This window comes from Astatotilapia calliptera, chromosome 15, assembly GCF_900246225.1.
Source record: "Astatotilapia calliptera chromosome 15, fAstCal1.2, whole genome shotgun sequence".
NCBI lineage: Eukaryota > Metazoa > Chordata > Actinopteri > Cichliformes > Cichlidae > Astatotilapia > Astatotilapia calliptera.
The window spans coordinates 27,259,917-27,286,865 of record NC_039316.1 but is presented as its reverse complement, the minus strand read 5'-3'; the positions used below and the strand labels follow the sequence as shown (position 1 = coordinate 27,286,865).

At 44.0% G+C, this 26,949-nt stretch overlaps 1 protein-coding gene across 5 annotated transcripts; it reads left to right on the top strand.

Moving 5' to 3' along the window:
• Nucleotides 1-145: 145 nt before the first annotated feature.
• Nucleotides 146-26,949, top strand: ppp4r4 (protein phosphatase 4, regulatory subunit 4). 5 transcript variants are annotated; one of them, XM_026142646.1, is made up of 25 exons: nucleotides 146-1,354; nucleotides 10,244-10,317; nucleotides 15,523-15,625; nucleotides 15,712-15,886; nucleotides 16,315-16,388; nucleotides 17,060-17,166; nucleotides 17,255-17,362; nucleotides 17,546-17,667; nucleotides 17,765-17,887; nucleotides 19,108-19,250; nucleotides 19,340-19,459; nucleotides 19,603-19,680; nucleotides 19,822-19,905; nucleotides 19,968-20,141; nucleotides 20,247-20,352; nucleotides 20,460-20,607; nucleotides 20,688-20,832; nucleotides 20,940-20,978; nucleotides 21,068-21,139; nucleotides 21,221-21,278; nucleotides 21,352-21,429; nucleotides 21,494-21,584; nucleotides 25,548-25,609; nucleotides 25,692-26,082; nucleotides 26,694-26,949. In XM_026142646.1, exons 1-25 carry the CDS (start codon nucleotides 1,247-1,249, stop codon nucleotides 26,737-26,739), a joined length of 2,829 nt encoding a protein of 942 aa, XP_025998431.1. In that variant the 5' UTR covers nucleotides 146-1,246; the 3' UTR covers nucleotides 26,740-26,949. The 5 variants fall into 5 exon arrangements, with proteins under 5 accessions (XP_025998431.1, XP_025998433.1, XP_025998430.1 ...); XM_026142645.1 differs by having other exon boundaries at nucleotides 149-1,354; nucleotides 21,215-21,278; XM_026142647.1 differs by having other exon boundaries at nucleotides 152-1,354; nucleotides 15,739-15,886; nucleotides 21,215-21,278.

Here is a 26,949-nt window from a genome sequence, read left to right as displayed (position 1 = left end):
ATCTCAGAGCTTAACAGGTGAGGCATTCATCCCATAAGCTGTGAGCTTCATGTTCACGTGGAAAAAGAAACATTTCAGAAAAAAAAGAAGAAAACCCTGAATGCAGGAAGTGACCCTGACCCTGCAAAATAAAACAAATTAATGCGGATTTTAAGCACGTGACGTGGATAGTTTTATTTGATGATTATTGAACTTTCAGGTGCGTTTACAGGTGATGGGACAGCTCAGAATGAGAGCGGGTTCTAGATCGAAGACACGTTCTGGACTTTATGAATTAGCACGGACAGTCGTTTCCATGGAGACGGATCAGCTGCTGCACTGCGCCTCCAGCTTAACGCCCTGCAGCTCATCTCTCGGTCCCGGTTCAGGTCGGGCTTGCATCCTCATGACTCCGTTTAGGTTCGCTCAGCCCGCTCTGCTGCTCACGGGTCACTCACGGTGATGAAGCCTCCTCCTCTTCGTCCTTTGGTGTGAAAATCAGTCTGATACCGTCTGTGAACTTTGACGCTGTCCGGTACCGGTCTGCGTATGACAGACCAGCACTGAACGTAGAGTGGGCGATTCGGTTCGGTTGTGCACTGTCGAGGATGACGGACTCAAAGGAGCACGGAGGAGCGCAGCCGCAGTTCTGCGTGACGCTCCCACCGCAGCCCTGAGGAGCTGAAGCAGGTGGAGAAGATCTGGACTTTGTCAGAATATTTGGAGATATGCGACGAACCGGAGAGGAGGTCCATCTGATTCATCCCGCGCCCGGTTTGTGCGGTTTCCTGCATTCAGTCTTTGGATTTACTCCGAATAAATTCCGTGTGCGGACTTTTGGACTGAGTGTGGTGTGAATGAAGAGTCCTCGGGGAATAAAAGAGTTAACTGGAGCTTTTTACACGCAGTCTGGCTGGCTTCTCTGCGCTGCACTGGATCTGCTTGGAAACGTGTGACACATCCCGGTAACAGTGTGACAGTTTGGGATGTTACGGGGGATTTTTCTGGAGGAATCGCAGTTCTGTGAGCGCCGAACCGCAGATCGTGCCGTGAGTGTGTGGACGGGTTTTGTTTGGGATCTCTGATAGCTGCATCGTGTGCAAATGAGCGCGTTCGTGAGACTTTGTCAGACTTTTGAACGGAGTCTGGAGTGACGTTCAGCTCGAGCCGGGATCTCCTTGGAAACGGTTAGTGACAGCCCCGCAACCCCCGCCCCCTCAACAGGGATGGTCGGAGCTGATACGACTGCCCCCCCTCTAACAGCCAGATGTTACCCGGCAGGATGGCCCTGAGCCCGGCCGGCGTGCTGTGCGGCCCGCTGGAGGAGCTGCAGGAACTCGCCTTCATCGAGAGGCCGATCCGCAGGAGCCTGAAGGTGGGTGTGTGTGTGTGAGAGAGAGAAACGTAAAGTAATGAGGAGGAGGGTGAGTTAGTGGGAGGAAGATCAGCAGCTTCAGTGGAGGAAGCAGAAGGGAGACCCGCAGCATGACGCAGTTTGTCCGCCTGTCTGTCTGCAGAGAGACAGACAGGTCTGAGGTGCATCGAGAAAAACGGCCAATAACTGATCGATTAACCAGTAATCATGAGAAACAGAGTGAAGCTGTCTCTGATCTAATTTAAGACAGTCGCTATTCATGACTGATCAGTAACTGAAAAGATAAACGCGCTGCCTGATTCTTACACCTGTAGCTGTGTGGGCGGGGTTTCACCATGATGACATTGAGAGAGGAGGCGGAGCTTGGGTGTTCTTACGGGAGAAAGCTGATGTGATGACGACAAACACACTTGCACTGTGTGCATGTGTATGTGTTGTTATGGTTGACAGTGGTCAGTCAGACTTCAGGTGAGCCTCTCCGTGTCCTCTTACGACCTTCCTGCACGTGTGAATGCTCAGGACAGTTCCTCATTGACAGACGTGACCCGGAAGTATCTGTGTTGCGCCCATAACAAGAGCTGTTCCATTTTTCCAAACACTAAGGAAAGGAGCTTCAGTGCTTCCTTTATTGCTTCCTTTAGCAGAGGAGACACTGGAACATCCTTTAGGAAAGGGAGCAGAAAACGCCAAATCTTAATTCATAGCATCTGATCGTTCATGAAAACAGGCAACATATTAAACAAAGTGAAGCAGATCATGAGAACATTCATCATAACTGCATTTTCCATTTCAGGGTCAGAATATTTTATTAATCCCTAGGGAAATGATGTGCTTTCATCCATAACCCGTTGATATATTTATAGTTTTTATAGCTGTTAAACTCACAGCTGATATCTGAACATCACACAGCTGGAATAAAACTACTTCCTGTTGAGTTGTTGCTGCATGAATGCAGAACGCTGTATGAGCTCAAGATTATGATCTATACCAGGGGTGGGGAAACTCCAGGCCTCAAGGGCTGGTGTGCTGTAGGTTTTAGATGTGTCCTTGATCCAACACAGTCGATTAAATGGCTAATAACCCCCTCAACATGTCTTGAAGAGGCCTTGTAATGAACTAATCATTTCATTCAGGTGTGCTGACCCAGGGTGAGATCTAAAACCTGCAGGTTCACCGGCCTTTCAGGCCTGGAGTTCCTCACCCTGATCTATATGAACAGATCAAAGTGTGTGTAAGGTTTTGTATAATCAGTGATCATTAGTAATCATTAGTAATGTCCTTTGTTGTATTACAGGCTTTAGGAGTCATGTTTACTTCAGGTCAGGTGGGAACAGTGATGATGGAGACAAGCAAATAAATAAATACCATATACACAAGATAACTGCCAGAGGGCAGAAGCTTAAACACCTGGTGTCCTGTGTTTGTGCAGTCCTGCAAGATGTTGCGTGCCTTTTTGAGACAGCGGATGCTACAGAGGTCCTTCAGTGATTTTCTAGGCCATGTTAGCGACCCTTTTAAATCAGAATACTTTAATAATCCGTAAGGAAATTGTGTGGGTTACAGTTGATCCAAGACAATAACAATAACAGACAGTAAATAATACTACATAATCCAAAGTTTACATAATATAAGAAATAGCTCTAATATTTACAAATAGCTCAATTATAAATATGCCTTAATGCCTTCTTGTGTGCCATGCTGCGGCTCAAGAACTACACAGAGATGCAATACATCACCACACCCTCAAAGGCTAGTGATAAACCAGCTATCATCATGAGATTTGTAAACAGGAAACACAAGAATGCACTGCTGAAGCAGGGGAGGAAACTAAAAGGATCGAATGTCTACATGAATGACCATCTAACAAAATCCAACGCTGACATGGCGAAGAAAGCACGACACTTAAAGAAACTGGGAAAAATTCAGAATACCTGGACTACAAACTGTAAAATATTTATTAAGCTTAACGGCACACCGGAGGAAGCTAAAGTGTTGGTCATCAAATGCATGCAGGATCTGGAAAACATTAACAAGTAATATAACTACAAAGACAAGGAGCTGGGCTAACAATCTACAGTCATCCAAGCAGGTAATAGAAGACAACAACGAGCTAAAAGCGTAACACATTTAAGGATGGAACAATCAAGTAACTCATTATCTGGGATCTATACATTGTTATCACAAAGGATTGCTAATCAGGAGATAAATTCACCAGCAAACAAGGAATACAAAACACATTTCACAGAGCAGGACATTGATCCAGAACTGAACTTTTTTAACATCAAAAATACCTGCTATTATCATAATGATGATCAATTCAACAAAACTGTCAAGGTGGACGGTAAAATATCTATAATTCACTTTAACAGTAGAAGTTTATATGCAAATTTTCATAAAATAAGAGAATATTTAAGCAAATTTACACATCCATTCAGTGTGATTGCAGTATCTGAGACATGGATTAATAAAGAGAAAGGTGGGGACTTTGTAATAGATGGATATGAATTAAATCTTATAAATAGAAAGAATAAGAATGGCGGTGGTGTGGCCTTGTTTGTGGACAAAAATTTAAAATACAAGATGGTAGAAAAAATGTCGATGGCGGTAGATAATATATTAGAGTGTGTAACAATAGAAATTAGTATGGGAAAAGAGAAAAATGTCATTGTAAGCTGTATATATAGAACACCAGGTTCAAATACTGAAATTTTTAAGGAGTGGGTAGATAAAATATTCACTAGGACAAACCAAAAAGTCATCTTCATTTGTGGGGATTTTAACATAGATCTATTAAATCCAAGCAAACAGAAAATGACAGAGGAGTTTATTAATACAATGTATAGCTTGGGACTTTGTCCAATGATCACTAAACCCAGCAGGATCACAGCACAATCGGCAACCTTAATAGACAATATATTTACAAATGAAATAGAAAATAGATCCATAAGTGGTCTTTTAATAAATGATATCAGTGATCACCTACCTGTTTTTATAGTGTATAATAAAAATTATAGGAAGGTTACACAGGAAAATATAGTAAAATACAAACGAATGAGAACAGAAGAGTCAATAAATGCATTTAAAAATGATTTGCTCAAGCAAGAATGGGAGACGCTGTATAGGGAAAAAAATATTGATAAAGCTTATGAGATTTTTTTAGGAAAATTTAAAATGTTATATAATAGTCGTTGCCCAGTAAGGAAATATAGTAAAAAACAAAAATATGCAGAATGCCCATGGATTACAAAATGATTGCAAAATGCATGTAAGAAGAAAAATACCTTATACAGAGAATTTATAATGAACCGAAGTATAGAAGCTGAAAATAAATATAAGAAATATAAAAATAAATTAACGAGTATTTTGAGGTCATGTAAAAAGGAATACTATGAGAAATTATTGATTATGAATAAAAATAATACTAAAGGGATTTGGAAAACATTAAATACCATCATTAAAAAGGGCTCTGGACAGTCAGACTATCCTTCGTATTTCACTAATAATGATAGAAACATTAATAATATGAGCGATGTGGTAAATGATTTCAACAAATTCTTTGTAAGTGTTGGGCCAGACTTGGCTGAAACAATTCCTGATATGACAGATTCGGTAGAGAAAGAAACCAGATTCATTGATCGCAATCCTCATTCAATGTTCTTAACGGCAGTAGAAGAAAAGGAAATCATTGATATTGTTGGGAAATTACAAACAAAAAACTCTACAGACTCTGATGACATAGATATGGAAATAGTCAAAAAAGTGATAGAGGGCATTTCCAAACCCTTAACACATATCTGCAATTTGTCCATACAAACTGGTACATTCCCGACACAAATGAAAATAGCTAAAGTAACACCATTGTTCAAAAATGGAGATAAACACCAATTCACAAATTATAGGCCTGTCTCTCTACTTTCTCAATTTTCAAAAATACTGGAAAAATTTTTTATTAATAGACTCGACAAATTTATAGACAAACACAAAATAATAACGGATAGTCAGTATGGTTTCAGATCAAATAGATCAACATCATTGGCATTAATAGAATTGATCGAAAATATCACTAACAATATAGATAAAAGACAATGTATAGCTAGTATATTCATCGACCTAAAAAAAGCTTTTGATACAATTAATCATGAAATATTACTCGATAAATTGGAGTATTATGGCATTAGAGGAGTGGTGTTAGAGTGGGTAAAGAGTTATTTGAGAGACAGGAAGCAATTTGTGAAAATTGGGGAACATCAATCAGAGTGTATGGACATTGTTTGTGGAGTGCTGCAGGGGTCAGTATTGGGACCAAAGCTGTTTATCCTCTATATCAATGATATATGCAGAACATCAGATATATTACAGTTTATTCTATTTGCAGATGATACAAATATTTTTTGTGCTGGAGAGAACTTACAGCAGCTTTTGGAAATTGTCACACAAGAAATGATTAAACTGAAAACATGGTTTGATAGAAATAAGTTATCATTAAATTTGGAAAAAACAACATTTATGTTATTCGGAAATTATAAAAAAGATGCCGAAGCAAAGTTATTAGTAAATAATGTCAAATTTCTGGGTGTGATAATAGATAACAAAATCTGCTGGAAACCTAATATAAAGTATTTACAAGCTAAACTGTCAAGAAGTGTCTCCATACTGAGTAAAGTTAAATATTGTTTGCCTTCCAAATCACTCCGGGTACTTTACTGTTCACTTATATTGCCATATTTGGAATACTGTGCGGAAATTTGGGGAAACACATATAAAACTTCACTTCAACCAATATGTAAAATTTAAAAAAAAGCAATCAGGATGATTAGTAAAGCTGGATATAGAGACCATACTAACACCATGTTTTTGAAATTAAAAATATTGAAGTTTATGGATCTTATAAAATACAAAACGGCAAAAATTATGTATAAAGCTAGATACAATATGTTACCAGGAAATATACAGAGGATGTTCTATGACAGAGAAGGAGACTATGAACTAAGCGGTAAGTTGAATCTGAAGATCCTTAAAGCACGGTCAAATGTTAAAACTTTTTGCGTAACTATTTATGGAGTAAAACTGTGGAATAGCTTTACTGCAGAATTACAGCAATGCTCAGGAATTGGCAAGTTCATAAAACAAACAAACAAAAAAGGCAGCGGCTGCATTACTGCAGCTGCAGCCCCAATCCGTCTGTTGATCTCCGGCTCCCTTCTCCCATCACTCGCGAACAAGACCCCGAGATACTTGAACTCCTCCACTTGGGGCAGCATATTCCAGCATATAAAATAAAATAATGTTTTGTGTTAACACTCGCTCTTTCAAATAGATTCAAGTAAAACACAGCAAAAAATAAATAAAATCAAAGATTCAGTGGCACTAAGTCCTGTTGCTCTTAAATGCATTTTCACCCATTTAGCAGGAGGGGGGCCGATGGAGGTTTGTCAGTGTCGTGTCAGTGGGAGGATTTAGAGATTTCTCAGTGAATTTCACACTCCCGTGGCGGCTTGCTAGGTGCTTGAGATTTGAAGTTAAATTTTTCGCTGTCGAAAGAAGTTTTCTTCCCACGCAGAGTGTACAGCGGACGCTAATGTTTTTGTCACTTTTTACGGACTAAAACTTAAAGTAATTTCAGTACATCCACCCTTTAAACGCTGCATGGTTGTACTCTCTCCCACACTCCATATTATCCATTGTTGATCGACACACGTCTGTTGCTGCCACGTGCACCGCACGTGCTTACATCATTGTCATGAGACACTCTCACAAACAAAATCACAACACTTTAGTAACACAGTAACGCAGCATGCTTACGGGAAGGTAACAGTTATATAATTACTTTTTTGCAATGCTAATCCCTTACATTTCTCGTTACTTGAAAAAGTAATTGGATTACAGTAACATGTTACTTGTAACGCATTACTGGCCATCTGGTCGAGAATGACCGAGCTAAAATCCTGACAGACTTCCAGATAGACAGACAAGTTGGTGATGGCTAACCAACCAGACATAGAAGTGGTGGACCCTCAAGCTGACAGGACGAGATGGGAACTTTAAAAAAAAAACAAAAAAACAAAATTCCCCTCTCACCCCTGCAGTCGGTCTATCCTCCAATCTCAGGTCCTCTACCAGAGGCCTGGGAGATTGAGGGTCCTGCGCAGTATCTTAGCTGTTACTAGCACTGCGCTCTTCTGGAAAGAGATCTCAAATGTTGTTCCTGGGATCTCTGGAGCCACTTGTCTAGCTTGGGAGTCACTACACCTAGTGCTCTGATTACCGCTTGGACCACTGTTACCTTCACCCTCCACATCTTCTTGAGCTCTTCGCTGAACCCTTGGTACTTCTCCAGCTTCTCAAGTTTGGAAAGCTGGTATTCATGTGAAGAGTGATGTCACCCCACACTTCTTCCGTCCACGTTCTGTCCCCTTTGCATATGTTGCCCTCAGTGTAGAGGAACAGAAGCTACCTCTAGAAGCCAAAGTTGTAAAAAACACTATGCAAACTGATAAATAGAACCTCAGCTCTTCACAAGTTTCAGCTTGGTCCAGAACTTGCACACCTCCTTGGGTATCAGGTACTGTATGGCCAAACTGCACTGGTGGAGCTCCCCTGATGGCAGACCAAAACCTAATGAAGAAGGGCCTGTGGTTACAGATCTGAAGAAGGTCTGATTGCAGTAAAATGGTTCGACAACAAATGTGTCAACCCTCTAAACAATGCCTGTGGGTTCATGCCTCTTTCATCTGTCAAAAGGTGGAGCAAAAACTCCAACGCAAAGATCACCATTGCATGCCCATCACTCATCCTTACATATAATTAGCATATGGGAGGAACTGAGTTTTCTGATATGCTATTACACCTGTATAAGACAAGTTATAAGTTATAAGTTACAAGTTAAGGAGATGGCATATTCTGCTGTTCGGATACATCGTTGACTTGAATTCCTGGTCTACACGAGTTCCTGTGCCCTACAGAACCAGAAACCAATGGCTCTCAAAAGGTTCCACCTGGCTGTGTCTGAACCAAGTCAACAAACCAGATTTGCACTGTTTTTGTTTTATTTTTATTTTTTGCAAAGCAAAAATGATTTTGCACAGTAGCATTCAATCAGAAATGGCCTGAATGTGAGTGTTTTGCACTTTTTCATAGTTGCAGATTTAAAAAATATATATTTTGTTTTTTGATATAATACTTTCCTTTGATGGAATGAAAACCAGCAATGTTTGCTGGCATGCTACTTGAAATAATCTGTATCCAATGCCCGGGATAGTTTTTGTTATTAATTTAATTATAATTTGGCACTTTATTTGATTTTTCTTCAACTGTAAATTCTACTGTACTTGTGTTTGCATGACAAATACGTAAACCATTAAGTGGGATCTCAACCATTTAGTAGAGGTCCAGATAATCTTCCACAGCACACCTAATCATTTCTCACGCCACACCTATGTGCCACAGCACAGTGGTTGGGAAACACTGATCTATACAGTTATACATAAACAAGATCCCGAGATACTTGAACTCATCCCTGACCCGGAGTGGGCACTCCATTGTTTTTTCCAGCTGACAATCATAGGGTCAGAGTTGGAGTTGCTGTTTCTCATTCTTTATGGCTTGCTCTAAGCACAGGTGGGGTTTTTTTGTGTTTTTTTGTTTTTTAGTTGTAGTTACCACAGGTATTAATACCCAGGTCCTTAAAAGGCTCTGGCTATGATCTTTGACAAAGGTCTGACAGAGGTCTGATTAGCTTTAGTCTGTGTGGCAGGCAATATCACAGACTTATCATTAACTTCTCACATCTTGTCATGTTATCATATGATGACAACAAACATTTTAATGCAAAATGTGTACTTTACAGAGAAATAATTTTACTGTATTAGTACTTACTGTGCTAACATGCAGTTAACGTTATTTATTGTTACTACCCTGTGGGACCTTTGTAGTAATAGTTATTCTATGGCATGAATCATATTTTTTCAGAGAAAAAATATTTCGCCCTACTTTATGGGAGCTTGGGCCCCCTTGTTTAGTCAAATAAATCAGACCCCCACATCTCTGCAACAGAAATTTATTGTGCATACAAGCACCTCTCAAACAGCTTCTTCCACTGGGCCATTCAGACTGTTAACAAATACTACCCCCTCCTCCCTCACATATATATAGCCCTTAACTGACCTCTGAATTCCTAACTGTTGCTCAGACCTGATTCTGGGATCCTCTCGTACTCATAATCACTCTCACCGAGGCAGTGACCTTAAGACCCTAATTCTCCAATCAAATTCATTCCTCCCATAAACTGCTCTTGTGCTCGTTTCCTGCAAGTTTGCGCATGGTCATTTTAATGCATTATTTTTTTGCTTTTACATCCTATCACTCAATGTTCTCAAAAAATGATCCCAATCCATGTCCAAACACAACTGTTTCCAATGTGCTGCAACTGCATGAAAACAAGGTGATCATTATAATGATCACCTTGTTTGGTGTTTTCCCCACTCCAAAAATTCTGGTGTTTTTTGGGTGGGGAAATGCCTCAAAAACCAAAACAAGCAGTCCCAAGGAACAGAATTTAGAAGAATTTAGAAGTCAGTCAGTCTAAGCTCAACCTCAAGACAAACATTTTCCTGGAGTCACAGAAAGCTTAATTAACATTTGCATATCCACCACAGAGGTTGCCAGGAAAGACCACCAGAGACTGCAGACACAAAGATCTTACAAAGACTATGCTTCATAAGCTGAATGCAGTTTTAGAGATTTTTAATGTCATATTTACCTCTGATGGTCTCATATATGATTAGGGTCTGTGTTGGGTCAACTGTCATTAAAGCTCACCTAAGGACAGCACAATCATATCAAACAGGTAACTCTGATCAGCTGACTTTGTATTTTTGTTTTTCCCATCAGACTGCAGAAGAGATTGATCAGCTGACTGTGGATGAAGACCTAAATGACATTGAGAGAGCTGTCTACCTCCTCAGGTGAGTCTCAGCAAAGGTTTATGCGCAGGTCAACAGCACTTCAAACTGAAACCCCACCTAGTGCCCCAGGTTTGTCAGACAGCTCCAGGTGCAGATCTGTTCATTCCTGTGGGGAAATGAAGAAACTGGAGCAGAGTTCAAGCTGAGACTATAACCATAATCCTTTTTAACCTGCCACAGAGTTTCTTTTTCTCTAAGTTAAATAGGTTACAATGAGACTAAAATAAGTTCAGCTATGTTTACAGTAAAGAACAAATACAAAAGCTTTTGTAGTTATGTGGATTTCTGGATGCCTTGGGTGGAGCTGAAAGCATTGTCCTCCACCCGTCCTCCTTTGCTGTGACCCAGTAAACTGTGGAGCTAATTGAACAATGGAAGTAATCAGCAGTCCAATCCCAGAGGGTTTAAATTAGTTCACTGAACTCATTCATAAACAGGACTTGAGCCTACAGGACTCCGACTGGAGTCTGGAGCAGATCTGAACCCATAAACCTGCCCTGTTCAGGTCGTCTTCGTTTGTTTGCTTGTTATTTTTTAAATCAACAATATTTTTTATTATTCTCAAATAAATATTAAGTAAAGAAACAGAAGCAAAACAACAAAAATATATTTTTTTAAAAACGAGACACAAACAAGCCTCATGAGATCACAAGTAATATGTTCGTAGTGCTTGCCTTCACTGCCCCCCCCGTCCCGTTTGGTTCTTTTGCCATCAGAATTATTGTCTAAAGGCAAAGAAAGATGCCCAATGGATTTACTTTATCAAATGGACCATCCCGGCCTTGGTCTATTTGATTCACCTTTGCTTTTATTGTGTGGAGGTAAACACAGACGACACGAGAGCTCTCGATTAACACTGCTCATTTATTACTCATCACCACACAACTGAATACTTTCCCCTCCAAAACACAGCAACAACACTTCCTGAGAACTGGGTGTGAGTGGAGCCCTTCCAGTGGTCCACCACACATGCCCCCCCCCCCCCCCCCCCCCCGAACACCCAGTAGGGTCATCCCCTAGTCCAGAACCCTTGCTTTAATTAAACGTCCAGAACGGCTGAGACAGCACATAGGGAGCGAAGCACGGGGGTGGGCTCTCGGGCAAGAATTCCCCAGGGACCCGGAGGGGCTGACCGAGGACAAGTTCAGCCGAGGAAGCCCTGAGATCTTCTTTAACCGCGCAGGGCAACCCCAGTAAAACCCATGGAAGGTGGTCAACCCAGTTGCCATCTGTGAGAGAAGCGGCCTTAAGCGACCGGTGGAAACGTTCGCATATCCCGTTGGCCTGTGGGTGGTACGCAGTGGTTTGGTGGACCTTGACCCCCAGGCCGTCAGCCATGGCAGACCAACGAACTGGGGGCCCCTGTCTGAGGTGATGTCGGCGGGGGAACGAAACGCGAAACCCACGTTGACAAAAATGCCTTGGCCACTGCTGCTGCTGTAGTAGACGCCAGAGGCACTTGGTTGTGCAGTCCACTACAGTTAAAAGGTGCGTGAAACCTTGTGACTGCAGCAGAGGACCAACCAGATCCACATGCACATGATCAAAACGCCTCCCTGGAACGCGGAAGGATTCGAGGGGCGCCTATATGCCTATGGATCTTAGCACGTTGGCATGGGATGCACGCGGCTGCCCAGTCTTTCACCGATTTACGAAGGCCCGGCCAAACGAACCTAGAGCTGACCAGCTTGACCGAGGCCCGGACGCCTGGATGAGAGAGGGTGTGTACGGAGTCGAAAATGCAACGACGCCACGAAAGGGGAACTACAGGGCGTGGACGGCTGGTGGAAACATCACAAAACAGGCTAGGCCCACCGTTCCACACGGGTCTGTCCTCCAGTACAAGGCCCGTTTGCGCAGACCGAAGGGCAAGGACGTCCGGGTCGGCCTGTTGGTCAGCGGCCATAGCCTCAATGTCTATGCCAACATAAACGGGAGAAACCAGCACGCGGGATAGACAGTCAGCCACGCAGTTGGACTTACTAGCCACGTGCTGAATGTCAGTTGTGAACTTGGAAATGGCTGCCAACTGGCGCTGCTGGCGCCCGCTCCACGGATCAGAGACCTTGGACATCGCGAATGTCAAGGGTTTATGATCAACGTACACGGTGAAGCTCCGACCCTTAAGAAAAAACGAAAATGCCGCGTTGCGAGGTGCAGGGCCAGCAACTCCTTGTCAAAAACGCTATATTTGCGCTCACTGTTTCTAAGCGTGCGACTAAAAAAAGCGAGCAGTGGCCAGGCACCGGAGACCCGCTGTTCTAACACTGCGCCCACCACCACGTCCGACACGTCGGAGGTCAACGCAATCTCCGCCGACGGAAACGGGTGGGCCAGCAGGGCGGCGTTTGCCAGCGCGGCCTTGGCCCCAGAAAATGCCTGGATGCGTTCAGTGAGCCAATCAATTGGGTCCTTACCTGTTTTACCTTACCTTTTTCAAGGCAGCATAGAGAGGCTGCAGCAGGTGCGCAGCTCTGCGGTTGTACAAATTGACCATCCCCAAGAACTCCTGCAGCGCTTTAACGGACGCGGGACGCGGAAAAGCCGAAACGGCCCGGACCTTGTCTGGCAACGGAACCACACCATCAGCGGAAATGCGGTGGCCCAAGAAATCCAGAACCGGCAAGCCAAACTGGCACTTGGAGAAGTTGACGATCAGGCCGTGTGCCGCCAAGCGCTGGAAAACCTGATGCAGATGGGACGCGTGCTGACTCTCAGAACAGCTGGCCACCAATATATCGTCAAGGTACACGAAGTCGAAAGGCAGCCCGCGCAAGACAGAGTCCATCAACCGCTGAAGTCAATTTTAGAAAAAATCAAGGCACCTCGATTTTTTCTAAAATTGACTTGGTGCGGGGGTATCAGCGGGTTCCCGTGCGCACCGAAGACGTCCCCAAAACTGCCGTTATTACCCCTTTCGGCCTGTTTGAATTTTTCGCGCATACCATTCGGCCTGAAAGGCGCCGCCCAGACTGTCTTGCGCGGGCTGCCTTTCGTCTTCGTGTACCTTGACGATACGAGGTGGCCGGAAAAATCCTGGATGTGGGGAATGGGGTAACGGTCGTTCTCTGTAACATTATTCAAACGGCGAAAATCCCCACACGGCCGCCACCGACCGTCTGACTTGGGCACCATGTGTAGCGGAGAAGCCCAGGAACTATTCGGCAGCTGCACTATGCCGAGGCGCTCCATTGCGGCAAACTCTTCCCAAGCGACGGAGAGTTTCGCAGGGTCGAGGCGGCGCGCGCGTGCGAACACCGGGGTACCGACCGTCGGAATATAATGTTCAACCCTGTGCTTCGTTGCCGTGTTCGAGAAATTAGGAACAGTCAGTGAAGGGAACTCCAAGAGCAAACGCTGAAAAACATTCCCTGAAGTCACAAAATTAGCCCGATTCAGGGGCTCGATGGTGCGAGTGAAACGGGGTATTGAAGAAAAAGACAGGGCATCAATTAAGCGTCTGTTAGTGACATCGACCAGCAGTCCGTGGGCACAAAGAAAATCGGCGCCCAAAATAGGTACAGAGCTAGTGGCAACAACAAAGGTCCATTGGAAATCCTGACCATGAAAACAAACAGTCACGAACCTTTCCCTGAACGTTGCGATGGGAGAGCCATTAGCTGCAATAAGCTGCAGTCCGCAGCCTGCTGCTAAACTGTCGCCTCCGGACGGGGGAAGGAGGCTCTTCTGGGAGCCGGAGTCCACTAGGAAACGTCTCCCAGAGCGCGAGTCTTCTATGAAGAGCAGTTTTTCTTTGTCGCTAGCAGTGGCGGCCGCTACAGCGCGCTGGCGGGGCCCGTGTCCCAGGGTCAGAAAAGCACAAGGCAGCAGAGAGCAGCGCGCTCCGGCGCCAAAACGCTGATGGTAGAAACAGAGGTCCCGTCCGTGGTGTTGCTGTGCCGCGATCTTTTCCGTCAGCGAAGGATCGGATACGTCGGGGCAGGTCAACGGGGAAGTGGAAGGCGCCGCCGGTGAGGCTGGAACTAGGTCGTGATCGTGGAAAGTGCGGGTAGCCAGGAGAATATGATCCGCGTCCTCAGCCAGTGAGCGATAATCCTTTGTGCCCAGAAGCGGAGAGTTGGCGAGGCCGGCTCTCACGGCAGCCGGCAGCTGTCGGAGGAAGATGTGGGCGAAGAGGAATCCCCCGTCGTCCGGTCCGAGAAAGGATAGCATGTGCTCCATCAGTTCGAGAGCCGTACCGCCACCCAGGCCTGAGAGGCAGAGGAGCTTCTCGGCTCGCTCTGCGTTGGAGAGGGCATTGCGCCGAAGAAGCAACTCCTTAAGGGCGGCATACTTCCCTCGGGTGGGTGGGTCCCGGAATAGAGTCAACGCACGACGGGTGGCTAGTGGGTTGAGAGAGGCCACCACATGGTGATATCAGCCGAGATGCCACGAAGAGCAAACTGAGCCTCCACGTGCACGAACCACGACGGGGGATCGTGAAGCCAAAAGTCTGGCAGCTTGAGCGCCACAGCAAACGCAGCTGCAGCCATAGGCAGAGGGCTGGCGGCTGCTGATGCATCCAGAGCGGAGTCGGTGCCACCATCGGACTGCACCATGTTCGAGTCAGGGGTTACCATTGTGGAGGTAAACACAGATGACACGAGAGCTCTCGATTAACACTGCTAGTTTATTACTCATCACCACACAACTGAATACTTTTCCCTCCAAAACACAGCAACAACACTTCCTGAGAACTGGGTGTGAGTGGAGCCCTCCAGTGGTCCACCACAATTGTTTATTTTATTCTATTTTCACTTGCTACACATGGGACAGGGGAAAGAAAAGGGAGAAAGAAAGAGAGGTAGGGAAAGAAAAACAGCAGGGAAGAGGAACGGTGATAAAGGGCAAAAAAACAAAAACCAACAAAACAAACAGACAAAAAATACATATATCAATCACCTAGATCACATGTTGAGAAAGAAAAAAGAGAAAACAAGCAAAAAAAAGAGAGCAATATAATAAACAATATAATAAACAACATCAAATAAAGAGCAGTAGTTTGTTGTGTTTCAGCAGTAGTAACAGCAGTAGAAGATGAAACTGAACAGTGCAAAGCAGCTACCATAGACCAATCCACACCTTTCTGACCTGGAAACATTCTGACTACTCATTCTATCTCCCCTCTTTCCTCCCCTCTCTCTTCCCTCCGTCTCCCCTTCTATGTCAACTCTGCATCCCCGCTGTCTCCCCTCGGCTCTTCAGTGTTGGTCAGGAGGTGCAGAGGGTCAGTGTCATCAGTAACCTCTCGAGTCTCGTCCGACAGAATCCAGCTGAAACATTTCGTAGAGTGGTACCAAAAGTTCGGGTAAGTTACCTCTGTCACACTGTACTTCAAGGACATCAGAGTATGGCCACAAAATGACAGGTGCAATGTACAGGTGTGTCTTACAGGTAACCTGTCCTGTCTGTGTGACCCAGGAGGTTCTGAACGGAGCTGGAGCTGAAATCCAGCTGGCTGCAGCGGCGTCATTTTTAACTATCCTTCAAGATGACATCATACTGATCCACACCCACACTTACTCCATCCTAAAGATTGTCTTGTTGCACCTGAACCACAGAGACACAGGTAAAAACCTGAACTTCAGACGTGACAACAAGAAAAAAAGAAACCCTGGTTTGCTGGGCTCCTTTCATTGATAACAGTTTCAAATGTGTCCAGGTCCTTTCTCCCTGTAGAGATCTGTAGGTCCTGATGAGAAGGTGTGTGGTTGCGATTTTTGTGTAAGTGCTATAATTGTGGTGTTATTCTTTGATGGACCTTTCCAGTCTACGGTGTACGTATGACAGCTGGGATAAGCTCTAACCTCACACCCCAAAGACAATATTCAATAAAAGCAACTTTTGCTTGCTCCAGATTTTAAGAATATTCCATGGCTTATAAATAATGACATCATTTTTATACTGCCAACATACAGGTATAAAACATCTGTATATCTGACATTCTGACATCAAAGTTGCCTTGTTTGTTACTGATTTTGCCATCTTCATTGACAGTGGTGAGCAACGCCTGGCTGGAAACTCTGCTATTAGCTATCAACGCTCTGCCCAAAGAAACCATCAAACAAGAGGTCAGTTAATGCTGGCTAATCAGTTAATCCAAAATGCTGCAGTAAGAGTACTTACAAGGACTAAAAAGAGAGAGCATATTTCTCCTATTTTGGCTTCCCTTCATTAGCTCCCTGTTAAATCCAGAAATTAAAATCCTGCTCCTCACATACAACGTCTTAAACAATCAGGCCCCATCTTATCTTTTGGGGCAGGGATAGCTCAGTAGGTAAAGTGGTCGCCCCATGATCGGAAGGTCGGCGGTTCGAATCCACTTAACGGCTACCCTGAGGTACCCCTGAGCAAGGTACCGTCCCTACACACTGCTCCCCGGGCACCTGCTTAGTGGGCTGCCCACTGCTTCACTGAGTGAATGGGTCAAATGCAGAGAAAAACAAGTAATTTCCCCATGGGGATCAATAAAGTATCCATTATTATTATTATTATCTTAATGACTTTATAGTACCATATTACCCCATTATAACACTTCGCTCTCGCACTGCAGGCTTACTTGTTGTTCATACAATATTTAAAAGTAGAATAGGAGGGAGACAGACACTATCTCTACTTTTAAGATTAGGCTTAATTGCAAAAGAATTGACTTGAACTGATTATTTACCAGATTTATATGGTCAATGAAATTTAGTATTTCCTGTTTTATTCTGACAATGTCATGTGTTCTTTGTCTCCACAGGTGCTGAACCCCCTACTACATCAGTCTCAGCTGTCTCACGCTCCTCAGGCTCGGCTGGCTAGCTGTCGCATTTTAGGAAAAGTTGCCTGCAAATTTGATTCCTACATGTGAGCTGCAGCAAGTAGTACTCTGTAGTATTATAATACAAAGAGTTCTCTCATTTGGTCTAATACTAACTCTGTTTCTGTGCATCAGTGTAAAGAAGGAGCTGCTGCCTTTGGCTCGTTCTTTATGTCAGGACCCGGAATTTGAAGTCCGAGCCTGTATGTGCCGTCAGCTGGAGAGCATTGCGAGAGCCACTGGGTAATTGCAAGCAAATACTGAATAAACAATCATTGGGTAAAACACAACACTGACCAATCAAAAGCCCTGCACCGACCAGATGAAATCTCACCACTAACCAACCACTAGCCAGACAGTAACCAAGCAACCAAAAATCAAACAAAACCCAACACCTACCAAACATATGTGCTGTTTTTCTTTCAGGGTGGATGACACCAGGACAGAGCTTCTTCCTGATCTAGTGGAACTTGCTGGAGATGAGGACAGCAGTGTCCGCCTTGCTGCCTTTGACACAATCATCAACCTAATGGAGATGATGGACAGCGGTAAGTCAGATTTCATGCGGTATGCATAGGTGGCCCAGTATTTTAGTCTATTCAGTGTGTATTTGTAAACAGCTGGTTTAAAAATTCTTCTTCTCAGATGACCAACTCCACGTTGTCATTCCTTTGGTGATGGCGGTGTGTGAGGCCTCGCTGCAGGAGGATGAAGCAATTATGGCATCTTTGTCATTCCGGTTTGGGAAGCTCTGCAATGAATTGGCAGGTAGGACCAGTAGAAACAAAAGTCATTTGTTTAAATTAATTTTTTTTGGTGTCCACATATATGGACATCACATTTTGGGTTATTTAGACCAAAATACTCAATTTTGCTCTACAAGGGCCTGATATCCACTTACGAGGACATTATACTGCTACTGTTCTATGGAAATTTTAAATGAATATCCTCATATGTGGCTCTCATTTTTCTTAGAAACAAAAATTAGGTAAAAAAAAAAATCTGGTAATTCTTTGTTTTTACATTCATCAAGTCCCAATCAACCTAAATATCAAAGAGAAATTAAAAACGCATGCGGTGGAAGAGTTTGGGTCTTAGGAGGTTAAGACATATCAGGTGAAAGGCTGCAAATAGCAGCAAGTCTGGGAGTTCAGTGAGCTCTACACTTCTAAAGTTACCCGGTGTCACAGGCTGGGTCTCTGACCCAGCGCTCTGAGTTCATGTTTGTATTTGTCTCATTTTGTTATGTGATTTAGTTTGTGTTATTTCCTATCTGCCTTTAGTTTAGGCAGTTATTGTTCCTGGGTTTTCTATGTTTTGGGGTTTTGTATTTATTCATCACATATTAGGTCTGTTAAGTTGTGTTGTCATGTTTTAGTATTTCCTGTTTTATTCTGACAATGTCATGTGTTCTTTGTTTATTGTATTTAGCTTTCCTCTCCTGGTCCTGTCATTAGGTTTATGTCTGTCAGCTGTTTTCCCCCATGTGTCGCCACTTCCCCTGATCACCTCATGTCTGTATTTAAGCCTTTTGTTTTCTTCATGCCATTGTCAGGTCGTCTGCTCATCCATGTCTCATCTCCAGGTACCCATGTCAGTTCACTATGGTTAAGGTTTTTCATGTTTTGTTATTAGTTCACCCAGTTTAGGTTATTGTTTAGTTTTCACCGATGCCCTATTATTTTGTACCCTCGTTGCTAACCTCAATAAACGGCTTGTTTTGTTAATCCACACCACGTTTTGGTCTGCGTTTGAGTCCTCCTCTGCAACACATACGGTCTGCCCCAGCCAGACCGTGACACCCGGTGTGAAAGCCTTGCCCCTATAGAACACCAGCACTGCAGAATATCTGAACACTGCCTGCTGAGGGACAGGAACCTGGAAGGAGTGCTTGAAAAGAGCAGTCTGTTGTGATCCACAGAAGTGATCTAAAACACTCTGTTTTAGATCACTTCTGTGGATCATACTGTTTGATGATCGTGTTTCAGGCTCACTGTTAGATGAGCAGAAGAGTCATTTACTGCAGACATTTAAGGAGATGTGTACCACTGGACTGCAGACTGATGGAAACCAGACTGATAGCAACAACGAATCCACGCTTATCCGCTGCAACTGCTGCTACAACCTGCCGGTACACATGTGCACACAAACCCACAGACAAACACTCACAGTTCATCAGCTCTTTAGGTGGTGGGGTCACTTCCTCTTCTCTCCATGCAGGCTATGGTGGTTTTTGCAGACACAGCTCATTTCCTATCGGAGCTGTACCCTTCTTTCTCTAGTCTTTGTAGTGACCCAGAGGTCTGTGTCCGGCGCAGCGCAGCTGCCAGTTTCCACCAGGTGAGATCCAGGCCTGATTCCAGATGGTCTATCCTCAGGGATTGGGCCTTTTGGCTGAGAAAGAAAGACATAAATGATCAAATAAAATTGCTAAATGATTGCCTCACTCTGATTGACTGCTTCCTTTCCCACCTTGCTGTCAGGTGGTCAAGTTGCTTGGTTCAAAAGTCCAGCTGGTCCACAAAGAACTTCTGTGTCTGCTTCAGGATGATGCACTGGAGGTGAGCGGCAATGCCCACTATCACTGTTTCATCAATCAGGATTTAGGGCCAAATGCCAATAACTTTCTGTGATGTCACAGTTTAGAAAATCATACATCAGGTTTTATTTGAATAAAGTGTTATGTTGGATTTTCTCTTGAGGTGCTGGATGCTCTGATGACTCATGTAGAAGAAACTTTGGAGGCAGTTCTGTCACGAGGAGAGAACCAGACGTTGGACAATAAGGTGAGAAAATAAAAATTTTCATTTTCACTTTAGTTTATCTCTCATTGCTTCCTTTAATCAAGTTCCCAGATCTGATGGCAGGACTACTGTTAGCTGAACAGAAGATTGGACGTTCCTTACGTTGGCGGCTTCACGAGAAGCTGCTACAACGTTATAGCTGCCTGGCAAGACTGCTTCCTGGAGAGCTGCTACACCAGAGCTTCTCACCTCGCATCTTCATTATCCTCACCACCAATGTGAGCACTGCCACATGCCACACCACGTCACAGCATGCTACATACAATATCCCATAGTATCCCACAGGTGAACCTGTGACAATAACACTGCTGTTTTGGTTGCAGAAAGTGTTGCCGGTACAGAAGGCGGCAGCTCGCACATTCTGCACATTCCTGCGCTACAACCGCAAACAGGAGCAGCGTCAGGAGATGATGGGGCGACTCATACAAGGTCAGAACATTTCTGGTTCTTCTGGCACTTTTACTCTGATATTTGAACAGCAGAACATCAATAGGAATGCAGCTAACATGTAAATGCTGACAATCTGATAATCTCAGATCTGGCTCAGGGACGCAGCTACTGGCATCGTCTGAGGTTCCTAGATGTTTGTGAAACTGCCACAGAGATTTTCTCCAGAAAATACTTCAACAAACATTTCCTGATTCCAGCACTGGAGCTAGTCCATGACCCAGTTGCCAATGTCAGGTACATCATACTCATTTCGTCCAATGAGACATTGGCAAATCTGTCCGACATCCTACTAAACACACCTTTCTGGCTCTCAGGTACAAGCTGTGCCAGTTGCTGCCCAGGTTGCGTTCTTCGCTTCGTCTGCCAGCTGACAAACAGCTGCTACAGAAACTTGACTTCTGCGTCCAGAAGCTGCTTTGCAAAGAGAAAGACAAAGATGTGGTGGCCATGATTCGCAAGGTAACGCCTACCAGAGTCCAGACTATTCCAGATATTCAGGTCTGCAGACTTCAGATTCTGACTGTGTTGTTGATGAAGGTGATCAATGTTTCCATCGTCTTTTCCAGACAGTCTTGGAACTGGACAAACTAGACCTCTCAGAACCTGTAAGAAGTTGCTTTAACATGGAGCTGAAATGAGAATACAGGTTTACTACTGACCTCTAACCTCCTTCATGTCTTGTGTCTGTGGACAGTTTCATAAGAGGCAGGAGAGGGACTTGTTGGACCAGAAGAAGGAGAAGGAGGAGACGCTGTTGCTGGAGATGGTGAGTCTGAGACCTGCTACTAGACTACAGCCTGAGCTGCCTTGCTTTGTTATAAAAATGTCTTTGTGTTGTCAGGAACAGCTGGAGAGGCAGCAGAATGAAGGAAAACTGAACTCTGACAAACACCCGGAGAGAAAAAGTGAGCTGGGGGGGGCAGTCTCAGCAGAAATTTAGACCTGCAGTTCAGTCTGTAAACCATGTTTCTTTGACAGGAAGAGACAGCAAGACCAGTCTATCTGCCACCAAGTCCATGTCTGTGTCCTCATCTGCAGGCGCCTCATCCTCCTATGGTGAGACGATGATGATGATGTTAATGATGGTGATGACGGTGATGATGATCTCCTCTCTGTGCAGGTAAAGAGATGAGAAAGGCAAAGCTGTCACGGAGTCGGTCCCTCACCAGTCAGCCGACAACATCTAAACCTGTGACCTCAGACAGATCTCTGTAAGAACATCAACTTCCTCCACCCTCACCCTTAATTACATACATGTAAACCTTCTGCAGCACAGAAAAAATGTGTGTCTCTGTATTAACAAGGCTGATACAAAGGTCATTCTGAGTCTAGCCTGAGGTTTGAATTCTGCTATACAAAGATCTCATCTGTGACCAACTGTGAATATTATATATAATATTGACAAAGTAAAGACCATTAATACAAAATAAGACCACATGTAAAATAACATTTATTACAGTAAAAAAAAGATCATGCTAATAATGCCTCGTTGGCTGCATGTCGCAAAATGAACTGGTTGCCATTCTTCTGAAGTTTCTTTACAATTGTCCACTTTTTTAGTTAAAGCTTTTACCCAGCACATTGCACGCTCCTGCTTCCTACTTGCTTACCGGTAGCTTATACCCACTCTCACACACGAGCAGTGCAATAATTGTTTAGGCAAGCTTGACCTTCAAAATAAAATCAGCACCATTTCAACTAAATGAAAAAAAAAGTAACAGATTCCACTTGCAATTACAGCTATGACATTGACAAAAAATTATATAAACATTATCCTTATGGCAACAGATACACAATGGATGGCATTACCTTGGCCTCCAGTAACACTGTGAGGACCTTGGAGTTATTTTTAACCAGGATATGTCCTTCAATTTACATATTAAACAAATATTTAGGACTGCTTTCTTCCATTTGTGTAATATTTCTAAAATTTGAAATATTTACTTACTTCAAGGCTGGACTACTGTAATTCATTATTATCAGGATGTCCTAAAAATTCCATGAAAAGCCTTCAGTTAACCCAAATGCAAGAGTACTGATAGGGACTAGAAAGAGAGAGCATATTTCTCCTGTATTGGCTTCCCTTCACTGGCTTCCAGAATCAAGCTTAAAATCCTTACTTAACACATAAAAGTCTTGAATAATCATGCTCCATCTTATCTTAAAGACCCAATACCATCCATCCATCCATCTTCATCCGCTTTATCCGAGGCCGGGTCACGGGGGCAGCAGCCTAAGCAGAGAGGCCCAGACCTCCCTCTCCCCAGCCACCTCCTCCAGCTTATCCGGGGGAACACCAAGGCGTTCCCAGGCCAGCCGAGAGATATAATCTCTCCAGCATGTCCTGGGTCTGCCCCGGGGCCTCCTCCCGGTGGGACATGCCCGGAACACCTCACCCAAGAGGCGCCCAGGAGGCATCCTTGTCGAATGCCCGAACCACCTCAGCTGGCTCCTTTCGATGTGGAGCAGCAGCTGCTCTACTCTGAACCCCTCCCGGATGGCCGAACTTCTCATCCTATTTCTAAGGGAGGCCATCCACCCTTCGGAGGAAGCTCACTTCTGCCGCTTGTATTCGCGATCTTGTTCTTTCGGTTACAGCTCGTGGCCATAGGTGAGGGTAGGGACGTAGATCGACCGGTAAATTGAGAGCTTCGCATTTACACTCAGCTCCCTCTTCACCACGACGGGCGGGTGCAGTGTCCGCATCACTGCAGCCGCAGCCCCAATCCCAATTCCTTCCACCGCCTGACAAATTTCTCAGTCGATGTCAGCAGCGCTCCGCCAGCACTATACACAGTGCAGGTAGAGCACCGCTTTCCCCTCCTGAGACGCCTGACGGTTTGCCAGAATCTCTTCAAGGCAGTCCGAAAGTCTTTTTCCATGGCCTCTCCGAACTCCTCCCACACCCGAATTTTTGCTTCAGCCACTGCCCGTGCCGCATTCCGCTTGGCCTGTCGATACCTTCACCTCTGGTGTCCACCATTTGGTTCGGGGATCACCACCACAGCAGTCACCAACCACCTTGCGGCCGCAGCTCAATGCAGCAGCTTCGGCAATGGAGACGCTGAACATGGTCCATTCGGACTCAATGTCCCCAGTCTCCCTTGGAATGCTGTTGAAGCTCTGCCGGAGGTGTGCGTTGAAGATCTCGCGGACCCGATACCTTCTTATCTAAATGATATTCAACAGGTACCTTATCAGGGGTAGCAGTAGGCACCATCTCAGTATCCTGTGTGTAATGTCAGGGTCCCTGCTTCATACAATCCTGATCAAACGTTTAAAACCACTTGAAAAATGGCAAAAACTCATATTATGTATGGCTGGAGCTTAACAAGGTTCCATGTAGAGCTTCAACATGCAACAAGAAGAAATGGGAGTGAGACAAAACAATTTTTTGAGCATTAAATTTATTGAGAACAATGCTTAAACTGAAATGGGCTGTTTTACAGCTGATCAAAAGTTTAGGACCACATGCCTTTAAAAGGCCAAAAATGTGGATTCATTGTCATTTTCTGTCAGGAGGTCACACTGTCATGACATTCTGATGGCAAAGGCAAAGAAACTTTCCCTTTTTGAACATGGTCATGTTGTTGAACTGCATAAGCAGGGTCTCTTGCTGCTCGCCATCACTGCTGAGGTGGGATGCAGTAATACGGTCATTTGGAATTTCTTAAATGATCCTGAGATTTATGGAGCAGAAGAGTCAAGTGGAAAATCCAAATAAATTTCACTAGCACTGAGCTGGAGGATCCAATTGGCTGTCCGTCAAGACACTGGAAGATCCTTGACCCAAATTAAGGCGTTACTGGTGCCGACTGCAGCCCCATAATCATCAGATGACATCTGAGACTAATGGGCTTCAAAAACAAAAAATGTCTTCAAAGGCCTCGTCTCCTTGAACGCTACAGAACTGACCATTTGGACTTTGCAAGAGAGCACCAAACATGGGACATTGAAAGGTGGAAGAAAGTTTTATTCTCTGATGAGAAAAAATTTAACCTTGATGGTCCTGATGGTGTCCAACATTACTGGCATGACAAGCAGATCTCACCTGCGATGTTTTCTACATGCCACAGTGGAGGGGGCGCCATAATGGTCTGGGGTGCTTTTTCCTTCAGTGGAACAATGGAGCTTCAGGAGGTGCAGGAGCGTCAAACGGCCATTGGCTATGTCCAGATGTTGCAGAGAGCATCCTTCATGACTGAGAACACTCGTCTGTGTACTAACAATCGGTATTTTTCAACAAGACAATGCTATAGTACACAATGTCCACAGGACAAGGTACTTCTTCCAGTAAAATAACATCTATCATGTGTGTTCCCCTGATCTAAATCCAATTGAGAACCTTTCAGGACGGATGGTAAGGGTACTTAACAAAAATGGAAAACAGTTCCAGACAGTAGATGCCCTTCATGTGGCCGTCTTCACCACTTGGAGAATGGTCCCAGACACCTCATGGAAACTCTTGCATCAAGCATGCCGCAACGAATACGAATATTTGAAATGAACAGCAATAACGGTGAAGCTACTCATTACTGAGTTCATGTTTGGAATTTGATTTCTGTTTTGGGGGGTTTACGGGGTTCTTTGCAGGTGTGGTCTTAAACTTTTGATCAGCTGTAACAGCCTGTTTCAGTTTAGGCGTTGTTTTCAATAAATTGCATGTTCAAAGAATGTTTTGTCTCACTCCCATTTCTTCTTGTTGCATGTTAAAGCTCTACTTAGAACCTTGTTAAGATCCAACAATGCAAAATGCGATTTTATGCCATTTTTAAGTGGTCTTAAACTTTTGATTTGGACTGTATTTTCATTAATTTGGACTGTAAAGACTTATAATTCTATGGCACTGATTAATCCACAGATGAACATGTATCTTGTTAGCGTGTTTGTGTGTGTTGGAAATTTTTTAGGTTGGTTTGTATAAAATTAGCTCTTTTAATTAGAAACTTTTTTTTTAACTCTAAACAAGCTCTGAGAAAGACCTTACTCCACACTTTGCTAGCTAGCACACCCAGCTTCACATTTTCAAAACAGTAATGTTTATGTATCTTCTGTAAAGACACCAAAATCCAACCTGACTCTGATGCATCCATCGGTTTGAGAATGGGTGTGTGTTGGCGTCAGGTTCCAGAAGTCCATTATATTCTAGTTGATTTATCAATTGTGTGTTTCAGGAAGGTCAAAGAGCTGAGCAGTGGATCTGCATCTGGGAAGGCCTCCATGTTGACCAGTAAAGGTAGCTTACTGACACTCAGGCCTGATCGACTTCAAAGTCAGTCTCTATATGAGTGTCTTTACTGTTTTCATGTCTCTTACAGATGACTCTTTAAGGACAGCTCACTTCAGCATGGGAGCCCAGTCTGCCTCCTCCATGCCAGTCCTGATCCGTAGCAACACCACTAGTCTCCTGGACAGGGCCAGTACGCTGGACCAGAGAGACCACAGGACCAGTAATCTAGAGCAGAGAGACCACAGGCCTAATACACTTGACTACAGGACAGTTAACATGGATCACAGGAACAATATAATGGATCACAGAACCAGTACATTGGACCAGAGAGACCACAGAACCAGTACCTTGGATCAGCGAGACCACAGGACCAGTACTCTAGAGCAGAGAGACCACAGGACCAGTACCTTGGATCAGCGCAGTAAAACAATGGATCGGGGGTGCGGCATGAAGGAAGGCCAGTCCAGGAAGCTATCCATGTAAGTTCTTTGTTCTAGCATAAACCTGGGTCCTGTTCCACAACATGGAATTAGAAAAAGTGAGTTCAGGTGCTTTGGGACCAAACAGTTTTGAGGATCATTGAGGATAACTTTCAGAGAGCTCTGTTATTTATTTCTTCCTCCATACAGTTAATGTAAGGACAGTTAATGTAAGGGCAAATTTCTACTGATGTTTAAATCTTTGCAAATATTAAACAATGGTTTAAACTTCGGTGACTGTCCAAAGTTTTCAGTAGTCAATCTATTAGAGGACAGAAACAGCCATCTGTGGACACCACAGAATTACCATGAGATAAGAACCACATCGTAAACTGTTTGATCCACAGTTTATTTTTTATCTACACTTTATTATCTTTTCCCATTACACTCCTGTTTAAAGTTTAAACATAAATCCTTCACCATGATCCAGAATTCAGCTCCTTAGGAGGCCCCACCTTTTATTTTCTAACCACCATGATGGCGGTTTTCTTTGCCCATACAGATGAACGCAAAGCAATAAAGTTATTGATTATTGATTGACCTTTGATCAGCTGATCTCAGGGCTACTGAGTAAGAAGTCTGATCTGGTTTCATTTTCTCATATTTTGCAGAAACAGGAAGTCGAACTCTTTCAGCGTCCAATCGGGACGAGACTGAAGATGATGACATCATCATACCTCCACTAGGCCATTAGCCAGTCAGCATTCAGAAAAGAGTTTCCATTCAGCTTCAGGACATTACCCAGAATACATCAGGACCTCATCAGAGACAGGGGAGTCTGATTCTACCTGTATCTATTGAGAACTGTGTAGACTGATGATCTCATCCTGCCACCTGATTGATTCAGTAAAAGAGTCCACCCACAAA

Excerpts from the sequence above, each read along its gene's own strand:
- ppp4r4 (XM_026142645.1), top strand. The coding sequence starts at position 1,247 with ATGTTACCCGGCAGGATGGCCCTGAGCCCGGCCGGCGTGCTGTGCGGC. Across the intron at positions 25,610-25,691 it reads CTCCATGTTGACCAGTAAAG|ATGACTCTTTAAGGACAGCT; the intron begins GTAGCTTACTGA and ends TGTCTCTTACAG. Across the intron at positions 26,083-26,693 it reads CAGTCCAGGAAGCTATCCAT|AAACAGGAAGTCGAACTCTT; the intron begins GTAAGTTCTTTG and ends CATATTTTGCAG.